Source organism: Ipomoea triloba, chromosome 14 (assembly GCF_003576645.1).
Source record: "Ipomoea triloba cultivar NCNSP0323 chromosome 14, ASM357664v1".
NCBI lineage: Eukaryota > Viridiplantae > Streptophyta > Magnoliopsida > Solanales > Convolvulaceae > Ipomoea > Ipomoea triloba.
The window spans coordinates 23,539,908-23,550,740 of record NC_044929.1 but is presented as its reverse complement, the minus strand read 5'-3'; the positions used below and the strand labels follow the sequence as shown (position 1 = coordinate 23,550,740).

Sequence of the window (10,833 nt, the reverse complement as noted above, 5' to 3'; positions counted from 1 at the left end):
GCCAAAGACGTGTACCGAGTCATCTTCTACCTTTATCCCATTACATAATGTGGACATGTTTCATTGATTTGCTGTATTGGTTTTTTTGGTCCTCCCATGTATTTGGACCATTTTTTCAGTTTTATATATATGGAGAGGATCTCAATGGTTGGACATGCCAATTCACTTCCACGAAATGGCCTCCACCTATTCGAGCATAGGATTAATCCTCCTCCATCTTGTTTTTCTTAGTTGGCTTTGCCACTGTTTTGGTTGTAACAATGTACAGCATGTACTAGATGTTTTGATCTGGGTCGGGGCATGCCTCGTTCCCTCGAGAATATACATTTACATTTCCTCGAAAAAAAAAAAACAAAAACATATTTTTAATACTTAAATATGTATTCCAATTTGTTTGATGGTATGGTATTTTCCACCCTTGACTTAAGTGTGTGTATTACTTCCATCGCTCTTCAATCAAAAATTTTTATCTTAGACTGCATCAAACAATTTGATATATCTTTATTTTTAACTTCAAATTTTCGGTGCTTTAATTGTTTCCTCAAACTCCATTGGTTTCGTGCATCCTTGTGGTGATTCCAGCATGGTGGAATGAAGGAAGAAGCCCAAACAACAATATGCCACCATTAGGGATGATATTAGGTCAAAGGTATAACCATAAGATTACGAGTTCGAATATCAACCCTCTTGATTTGAACCAATCAGTTATGGAGAACCTAAGTTCGTTTACCTCTTTGTGGTTCTTTACCAACTCAAGTCACAAGGTAAATTTACCTGGTGCACGCTCGAAAAATAGGTCAAAGGTGACTACATCCACTTATCAACTCAACCCTCCCCGCTCCCAACCTATAGTGGGTGGGCACTTTGTGTTCATTGGTTGGAAAGCTTTCCCATGGAAGAAACAAGGAGAAGTTCTCAAAGCCAATTCCTTCTCAGAAGCTCAGTACAGATTAGCTGGATGGACCCCAGGCATCTATACTCTGAAGAATCAAATTAATTGCAATGGATTTGTCATGAAGTCATTTTGTTGATCAATACACTTCAACCTCAAGGCTAATACACTTTAAGAAGAGATTCATTACCCAAAACATGTATGAGAACAAAGATGATTGGTTATGTAACTAGTAGAAAGATAGAATTCTCCCAAGAAGTTTTCCAGACAGTGCAAAAATAATCAATGAAGAGTAGTGACAAGTATATGTTGATGCTTTCTTTTTACATGTGCATTTTGACAGGTGCCTAGATAAGAAAGCTTTACTCTGGTGTGCTTTCTTGAGCAACAAATTTCAGAATTTATGTTTATATTTTTTGCATTGTCTATCACGGCCCAAATCTAAAATGCAACACGGCCACGCTATAACATCACCAACAATCATAACATCAAGACTCGAAGTTAGTAAATTACTAAACTTAGTACAAATTACCACAGTTAACAGAAGAAAACGGCAAGGCCATCATTTTCCTTCAGCAGCCATCTTCTTGCGTATCTCAAAAGCAGTATTGAATATCCCGAGGGTAGGCTGGTTGCAAACGAAGCACTTCTTATTTTTCGCATGATGCTGAGAAACACAAAAGTAAAGATGGATTAATTATTTTAAACTTAAACCGAGTAATTCTTAATGAAAAAAGTAGACAGGAGGGACAAACCAAGTAGTAAGTCACCATGCATAAAATTAAAGCTCATGTATGAAAACAAACTCATGCTAGCAGATATACAAACATACAGCATTCCAACAAAATAGAACGCTAAGATAGAATAGCATTTTGAGTCGTAAACAAATAGCAGCATGAATTGTTAGTGCTTGTATTGAAAACCTGCTTTGACGTGCAATTAGATGCATTTGAGTAAGCTATTTGCATTAACTGAATCCCCCCAATGACCCAATGACTCTAGCTCAAAACCCAATACACTATATAGAACGAGCAGGCAGAGCAGCAATTAATTTTTTTGGCTGACGAGGGAAACCCACAACCACTACCCGAGAATGTGAATTGGGTAAACCCCACCTTGTGATCCTAGCCAGCAAAGGACCACAATGAGGTAAATCAGCCTAGGTTGCCCATAGCTAACCGGCTCAAACCAAGAACGTTGAGATTCACCTATGACCTTGTGGTTACGGGTTTGTATGCTTAGCCATCTTGGCTGGGGTTACCCCCAAGCAGCAATTAATTGTAATCATGTTATGTTGAAACTTGAAAGACAATATATAGCCTTACATTGGAGTTAACTTGCTCTACCCTTGTTCAAATCCCATCCCATCCCATTAGATATACTCTGAAAAATATAAAGGGCTTACCTTTAATGCACAATGCTCACAGAAGTAGTGCTTGCACTTTGTCATAACGGGGTCAACAAAAGGTTGCCTACAGATGAAACATGCAAAGGGCAACGCATCATCGTCATCGTCATCACTCTGCTCTGCACTTTCATCATCATCGAGCATTCCCATTTCCATTCTTCGCTTCTTGGCTTTCTCTGCTTCATCCCACTCCTTTTCCAGCTGCCATCCTGACTTATAATCCCCTCGATCATGCATAAACTTGCACGAGTCTCCATAGCCACAATATCCAGTTTCTTTGTAGTCCTTACAGATATCTGGCTGATAGTCAAACCTGGCAGAAACTCTAATGTGAGCAGAAGCTCTAAGAGGACCATGTGATCCACCAGCTTTCTCACTGGAAATTGTGTGCTCTCTCCGGAAACCTGCCTTGTAGTCAGTATATCCATGTATCCCCTTATACAATTTCTCATCCACAGTGCTCTCATTTTTCCCTTTCAATGCCTCTTCCGCTCGCTTGAGAACTCGCTCCCTAATTGCCCGGGCATCTTTTGAGAACTCGGTCTCAGTTTCCAGCGTAGCAGTTGCTTTATTATCAGTCTGAACCTGAATCTCCCTCGAGGACTCAAACTGAAAAAGAAGCTTTTTCGAATGTGCATCAGATTCCGAGGTCACCTCCCGCTTTGAGGGCCCAGTAGAAAAGTGCAGCTTGTTGTCAGCAACTGTTGGCTTCTTCTTATTAAATACTACTGAAGTCTCATCTTTTGAATATCCATCTTCATTCTCACCCTCTTCAGCGGCAGTACGTTTTCTGATGTTTTTGGCCTTTGATGGCTTTCTGAAGAAACTGCAAACTGAAAAAAGTTTCAAGGCAGATCAGCAAATGTAAGGGGAAAATCACATTGAAAATCAAGATTAACAACAAAAAAACAACTATACAGCCTAAACACACCAAAAATACTTTCCTTGTCTCAGATATTTCTAACATTTATAATCTCGGCTCAACACATTTATACTTTAAGCACGACTAAAATAGCTCAAAATTTACATCTAAGTTAACAAGTTAGCAAAAAAAATTCAGAATTTAATTCCATACGACGATTCGCATAAATGCATGGTCAGTGTTCTCAATTTATAATTTGATCTTCATTAAGTGTTGCTAATATTAATGAGAACAACATACAGACTTGAATTATGTGAAAATCTTGACAATTAAAAAAAAAAACACACACACACACACACCCACACACACAGATAGAAGAGGAGATGAAAACCTGTCTGTTGAGGGTCTTCAGAATTAGCTTTCTCAGGTTCCTCGGCCATTGGAGGTAGCAGAATAATATATATCACATACACAGGAAGAATGGCACCCTGATGAAGTGATTTTACAAATTAAAATTAGTTCAACAAATAAAACAGATCTAATCAATACTTGAAGTGTTATATATAAACATATATAGTTCAACCAAAATCAAACATAGTCATAGAGCTCAAATCTAACTACAAGCTATGAAAATTATGTTGTCTTATGTGACAAAGAACCATATTGCAACCTCTAAACAAGCTGGGAGATCAACAGTTCTACAAAGCTCCAGTAAAGTTAATATTGGAGAAGAGTTACCATGTCCAATAAAATTGAAGTGAAGCTTAAACAAATAACTTATTTCACTCTCCAGTACAGCACTACCATCTGACAAACTTAAACTTCTTGATAGCATTATGCCTTTAAAAACTTACATGGCTACTTGCCTTGCGGTGGCCCGACCCGCGGGAAGTCGGTTTTAACATATGCTCGGGTCCGTTGCGAAGGGTTCTGAGGTAACTGGGAACGGTCGGTTAGGGTCGGGATTTGGTTAGGGCAGTGTGTATGCAGTATCCCGATCGTAAGTACGGTCATAAGTACGTGGTGTTATACCAAGCGGCAAATTATACCGTGCACCACGGTGCACATAGCAATGTGCACCACGTACCTAAACGACGTCGTTTTGAGCATTGTAAACTAATCGTCCGTTTTTTTATAAATCACGTTTCCCGTTTCGGCCGGTCTCTGTATTTATGTTAATATTCTGTGTATTCCAAGCAATCATTCTGTGTATTCTAGGCAACCGTTATCCGTATAAAATTCCATTTGGTTTTTTTGGTTTCGGTTTGTTAGGTCCTAAAAAAGGGAACCATTCGGTTTAACATTATAGTTCGGTTCGATTTGAAAAAGTTCGGTTTAGGAACCCCAATTCCCAACATCCATATTTTCTAGTGCACATTGCACATCAACAGCAGCTTCAAACATGTCAATAACATATATGATAAGTGAGGGGCAAATCTTCACCACCAGCTTCTCTGATTTATCCACAAACAAAAGTACTAATCAAAATAATCTGATATTATGACACATATAACGATCTATGATGCACACACACATAAAAGCTCATTACTTTGGGGGTAAGAAAATATAAGGCCATATGTTCCTCACTAAAATATTTGCCTATAAATTCCAATCTTACAAACTAGTCCCCATTCCCCAACACTGTCAAAGAAATCTAGAAACAATGAAATAAACCCCATAAACATTAAAATGGATTGTTTAAAAATATTCTTATGAACAATGAAAATATTAGTTAATTGCCCATGAGACAGCTATACATACTAATTAATGTTACATGAAGAAAATTAAACATATTTTGTTAAATGGAAGTTTAAGAGAACTTTCCTTGAGCAAGAGAACATTACATGTACCTACCTATTCACAAAACTAGGCATCTAATTGATGTAGAGCTGGGAAAGATGCAGCCAAAGGTGTGAGCAAAATACTGAGTTAGGAATAAATTTACAGTGCTTGACACGGCCTAGACTCAAACACTCGAGCAATCAGTTCAATGTTCAAAAATTCCATTGCCAAATTCAATGTTCAAGCTTCAAGGGAATAAGTTCAACATTCAAAGACAGAAACAGTTCAAAAATCAAAAAATTCAAGAACCAATAAATCAGAAATCAAGAGTCAAATAAAGAAATCAAAAAATCAAGTTCAAAACTTTTATTAGAAAAATCCAAGAATCGGAGGAGTACCTTCGTGGCTTTGTCGACGGAAGTGCTGTGGTCTCTGGTCTTTGAACTAGAAACTTTGCCGTTTAAGGATTCCGATTTTATGTGCGCAGATTCGCAAGACTGCGGGGGGCGGTGTGATTTTAGAAATTACGAGTTTAATTTTTTTAAATAAAGGTGTTAGATTTTGAAGGATACGGAGTAAAATATTTGATAGGAAATAAGCGCTTGGTATCAATGGTTATACCATGCATCACGGTGCACATAGCAATGTGCATCACGTACGTAAAACGACGTTGTTTTGGTGTTAATGGATGCGGATGCGAATGACTCAAGAAAATTCATTATCTATAATACACATAATCATTATCTAGAATACACAGAACGTTTGCCTATAATACACAGAATGTTTGCTCAGAATACACAGAATATTGACACACAATACACAGAACTCATCCTCCTAGCATTCGAATGCACAAACACATCACAACCTGTGTTAATAACATGAATACACAGAATATTGACATAAAATACACAAAACTCATCCTCTTAAACATTCGAATGCACAAACACATCACAACATGTGTTACTAACACGAATACACATAACGGTTGCCTAGAATACACAGAATGATTGCTTGGAATACACAAAATATTAACATAAATACAGAGACCGACCGAAACGGGAAACGTGATTTCTAAAAAAACGGACGATTAGTTTACAATGCTCAAAACGACGTCGTTTAGGTACGTGGTGCACATTGCTATGTGCACCGTGGTGCACGGTATAATTTGCCGCTTGGTATAGCACCACGTACTTATGACCGTACTTACGATCGGGATACTGCATACACACTGCCCTAACCAAATCCCGACCCTAACCGACCGTTCCCAGTTACCTCAAAACCCTTCGCAACGGACCCGAGCATATGTTAAAACCGACCTCCCGCGGGTCGGGCCACCGCAAGGCAAGTAGCCATGTAAGCAGAAGTCATCTTACTCCACGTGGACGGTCCCAAGTCACTTAACAGTTGCCTAGTGCATGTCCACCACGTGCTCGTCATGCCGGTAATCCGAGATTTGTCTCCTAGCGCCCGCTATAAATACGGCATTTAATGCAAAAAAGAGGGACCTTTTGGCAAATCGGGAGAGAGGCTAGTCTAAGAGAGAGTGAGGTCGGATTCGGTCTAAACATCTATAATACAGTCGAATAACCTCTGGTCTAGATAATATCAGTATTCAGTATTCATATACACTTTTCCCGAGCTAATTACCTTATCATTTTTTGCGCCGTTCGTAGGGACTCGACACAAAAGCTTAGTCCAACGATAGTCGACATAGACATGTATCCCTACCTAGAGTTTTTCAACGAGCCTAAGGCTGAAGGAATGGATTTCCTGAATGACATTGGTACTGATGACGAAGACCTCAGGTCACATCTCAACGCTCGCATGGAAACGGACCGAGCTCATCCCGAGGAACCAGAGCTTCGTCGCGTCCAGTCAGAGCGGAGCCCCCCTCCCCCCCCACCCCGTGCATCCGAAACCATCGATCCAGCCTCGTCGGCCGGTAGGGCCCAGGCAAAGATTGATCGAAAGATCGGAGATTGACTCTCCCCTGAGAAGGAGTGTGTTCGAACAACTAAGGCCCTCGGCAAGGGAGTGATTTGGAGTTCGCGAAGAAGGGGGGATATTTGTCGATCGACCATCCGTTAGCTACCGAGACGATTCAGGGGAAAGCAGCAGCTCCCGGCACCTCAAGCCGCGAAGTTGGGGGGAATTGCAGTAGCAGCAGTTTGCCCCGAAGAATTCTAGATCAAGTTCGAAAAGACTTTAATCGATGGAAAAACGAGAAGGGTCCCCGGCCAAGCAATGCCGCCCCACCGTTATTGGCTACCCATTCACTGATGAGGTGATGAACCATCATTACCCGATTGACCTGCGAGTACCCGGGAATAAGGGTTATAACGGCAAGACCGACCCGAAAGAACACATCAACTCATATTATGGAAACATGTTAATGATGGGGGTGTCTGGAATATTACATTAAAATTTATATATTAAGAATCTAGAATATGCCATGTTATATTATAATTTATATTTTAGTTAAACTTTAAAATTTATATATTAAGAAAGACTATTAGTAAACAAACAAGCATTTATAAATTTATAGAATTCATAAGATACAACAATTCAAGCATATTACTAGTCTACTAGTAAACAAACAAGTATTCATAAGTCCTAATAATTTATATTCACATACAATCATATAATGGCAAAATTTAAGACTTTAAAAAATATATTCACATGCAATCATATAATCACATTTTCACATTTCATAATAATGAAGTATGGACGAGGATACTTACCTTGTAGCAGTTCTGGAACTTTGGACTATGGAAAACAAAAATGCTACAACTGCAATTCTGGAACAACTGGAATTCTGGAACAACTAGAATTCTGGATAACAAAAAAAAAACAATTAAAAGAAATCCTATCAGGCAATCTACCCTCAGCACACATAAACAAATTTTATGTAACTTCAATTTTCTAAGAAAAAACAAAACCCAAAAAAAAAAAAAAAACTAAGTCATCGTACAAAATATATATATATATATATAACACATAATCATATATAATCACATACACACACCCTAAAAGAATAATAAAAACTTCAAAAAAACATTAAATAAACAAATTTTCTGCAAACAAATTAAATAAAAAACGTAAAAAAAAAACAAACAAACAAACAAAGCCATACACATTTAAAGTCACCCACTCATTACAAGTCATACACTCACATATTAAAACTGTAAATAGATTAATACACACTTGACATATGTATAGGCACATAAACCTTTATTTTCTTGAAAAAATGAAAAAAGAAATAGCAGTAAAGTATACCTATTAGGCTGTTACTTCACGGACAGAGATGCAGAGACAGTCACACCATTTGAGATCTTCCCGGATCTAGGGTTTCCTAAATAGAAAATAGAAAGCCGTCAAACTTTAATTTTCTGTAAAAATGAAAAAAAAAAAAAACAATAAACAATAAAGTATACCTGTTACTCTGTGTCTCGAAGGAGATCTCCTAGGTAGGGTTTACTATGCAGAAAGTGAAAGAATAAGCAAATGAGTTTAGTACGACTGTATGAGTATAACTTATGAGTAGATGATGTTAGAAGGGACTTACCCAAGACTTGGAGAGGAAGATAGTAGGAGTGGAGATGGCGTGGCTACTGCTAGTCCGCTACTACCTGAGTACTGGAGTGAGAAGTCAGAAGACTGAGAACTGAGAAGGGAAGAGGTGGTTGCCGTTCAGGAAGACACGAAGAAGACTCCGGTGAAGGGCACTGGTCTGAGCGTGTGAGAGGCAGAGATGCAGAGAGGTGAGAGTTGAGAGCATTTGAGAAGGAGGAAGGGTGAACGGCGCAAATGAGAGGAGTGAGGTGTGAAACCCTAAACTAAAACCTTTATATACTAATGTAATTCGGGTTTCGGGTCGGATTCGAATTAAAAATCCTAAACCCGTAATCCGAACCGAATAAATGCAGCCAGACCTTTTTTTTCGGGTTCGGCCCGTTAACGGTCGAATCCGACCCGATTTTGCTTGAACGGGTCGAACCCGCGAGAATTTCGGGCCAGACCCGATTTGTGCCCAGCCCTAATAAAGCCTGATCTCCCCTTTTTTTCTGTATCAGCCGGCAGCCCACCGCTTCTTTTTTCCCCCTCACTTCCACATCCTTACACTCACGCCCTCAATCTCTCAGTCCCATAACCGATCTGCAGTCTCTCTGTCCAACGTCCCAGTCCTTTGCCTCACCGGAGTCACAGCAGCACTCACCACATCGACCTCATGCTAAAGCTTCAGGCAGCCGGTCACGCACCCCGAGATCCATCGTCGACCGCCAGTTCAGATTCCAGCCGCTACCCGCCGACGCCTCTCCTCACCCACTGCAAATTGAACGGCTACAGTTGTTTGTTCTTGAAATATTCATTTTGATTTCCATTTTTTCAATTTTTAATTTATGTTCCTGATTTACTCCGCCATTGCTTGCTCTGCCAACCGCCGCCGCTTCCCCAACCGTGCACTGGTATGTATTTCTGTTTCAGCTTCTTCTTTCACTTGATTACGGCTGTGGAGATAAACTCATCTGAGTTTATATCAATAACTTTCTTCTTTTTCGTCTTTGATGTTCAATGCTTTCATAAATGGAATCTGGAAGTTGAAGCTGCTATTTTGATATATTACTGATTTTGTCAAATTGAAGGTTTAATATACTCAAAAAATAAAATTAATAGTGTGATTTTTTTAATAAGTAAATTTCCTTGAAAATTGTATGCATAAATTAGGAGTAAACTTACCGGTTGAACAATGTTTGCTTAATTGCTTCTATGGTAAGTACTCCGTAATACTTGGTATTTTTTTTTTTGAAAAGTAATACCTGGTATTTTTATCATTTTATGATTATTTTTTTTTTTGAATGTTTAGATAGAGATAAACCTCTAGTCAATGAGAGAAACATCAGTAGTGGCTTCAGGTGCAACTGCATATGAACTTTCTGATATGTTATCAATCTTTCTGTTAGCAATTTTAAGAAAACGAAAATAAAGAAAAAAAAAAGCAAATAATATATTTAAGGCACTTACTTAATTTGAGTTTCATTGCTATTATGATCATAATATGTTCTTCAGGTGTCAATGGCAATATATTGCTTGGTATGCTGTTGAAATCCTTAAAAACGGCTTATATAAGCTTTTCTAATTTGTATAAGCTTTTCTTAACATGTGTTTCCATACAATTGCTTGCCCCATTCTCACCCCTCCCCCTCCACCAAAACAATTGAGAAACAAAAAAAAAATGGAAGAAGTGCATACTCTAAATTGAAATAGAGTTTCGAATTGATGAGTTATTACCTTTGGCTTCCTTGGCTTCAATGTAAATGTGGTATTTCAATGCAGGGCATGTACAATGGAGCAATCGGATTACGAAACAATGAACTATCAAAAGCTTGTGCTATGTTGGTTCAAGAATTGATTGAAGATAAAGGAGTGTACTCGGGAACTAATAAATGGAAGGCATATATAGAGCTCTATACCTTCCTCAATACGCAAAGGAAACTCCAACAGTCTTTTTCTTGGAAACTTCAAAAGTCTGTAGTCTATATTTTAAGACTTGTGCTGCACTATGCACAATGCAGCATAGGAGAACTACACACTCATAATCAAGGACACTAATAAAGTGGAACTTTTTGAAAAAATAATATAAAAAAATAGCTAACATTAATAAGGACACAAATCAGTAGCCCCATACCCTCTTAGAGCATCACCATCAGCCAACGGTAATTTATGTTACACCTAGGAGAGAGAGGGAGTAAAAACAAAATGAAAGAAAAATAAAAACAAAGCAAAAAGTGACTGCATTAATGATGGTCTGACTCAAAGGACAATTAAAAAGGAAATATCAGATGGATAAGCAACGCCCCAGCGGGCGCGTGCACTGCACGCGCCCCGCTG

General features: G+C 38.6%; 1 protein-coding gene and 1 long non-coding RNA gene across 5 annotated transcripts; one reads left to right on the top strand and one right to left on the bottom strand.

The window, feature by feature from the left end:
- Nucleotides 1-1,113: 1,113 nt before the first annotated feature.
- LOC116004419 (zinc finger CCCH domain-containing protein 1-like) lies at nucleotides 1,114-8,966 on the bottom strand. Of its 4 annotated transcripts, XM_031244464.1 has the most exons (7): nucleotides 8,510-8,966; nucleotides 8,379-8,421; nucleotides 8,221-8,296; nucleotides 7,686-7,776; nucleotides 3,554-3,650; nucleotides 2,298-3,133; nucleotides 1,114-1,559 (listed from the first exon to the last, which is right to left on the bottom strand). In XM_031244464.1, the coding sequence occupies exons 5-7, from the start codon at nucleotides 3,600-3,602 to the stop codon at nucleotides 1,455-1,457; spliced, it is 990 nt and encodes a 329-aa protein (XP_031100324.1). In that variant the 5' UTR covers nucleotides 3,603-3,650; nucleotides 7,686-7,776; nucleotides 8,221-8,296; nucleotides 8,379-8,421; nucleotides 8,510-8,966; the 3' UTR covers nucleotides 1,114-1,454. The 4 variants fall into 4 exon arrangements, with proteins under 4 accessions (XP_031100324.1, XP_031100325.1, XP_031100323.1 ...); XM_031244465.1 differs by lacking the exons at nucleotides 7,686-7,776; nucleotides 8,221-8,296; nucleotides 8,379-8,421; nucleotides 8,510-8,966 and adding an exon at nucleotides 6,673-6,820; XM_031244463.1 differs by lacking the exons at nucleotides 7,686-7,776; nucleotides 8,221-8,296; nucleotides 8,379-8,421; nucleotides 8,510-8,966 and adding an exon at nucleotides 6,592-6,819.
- Nucleotides 8,967-9,029: 63 nt separating this feature from the next.
- Nucleotides 9,030-10,432, top strand: LOC116004421. Its single transcript, XR_004094797.1, has 2 exons — nucleotides 9,030-9,410; nucleotides 10,279-10,432. It is a non-coding gene; the product is annotated as an uncharacterized LOC116004421 (long non-coding RNA).
- Nucleotides 10,433-10,833: the final 401 nt, after the last annotated feature.

Excerpts from the sequence above, each read along its gene's own strand:
- LOC116004419 (XM_031244464.1), bottom strand. The coding sequence starts at position 3,602 with ATGGCCGAGGAACCTGAGAAAGCTAATTCTGAAGACCCTCAACAGACA. Across the intron at positions 3,134-3,553 it reads TGAAGACCCTCAACAGACAG|TTTGCAGTTTCTTCAGAAAG; the intron begins GTTTTCATCTCC and ends AACTTTTTTCAG. Across the intron at positions 1,560-2,297 it reads GTGAGCATTGTGCATTAAAG|CATCATGCGAAAAATAAGAA; the intron begins GTAAGCCCTTTA and ends TGTGTTTCTCAG.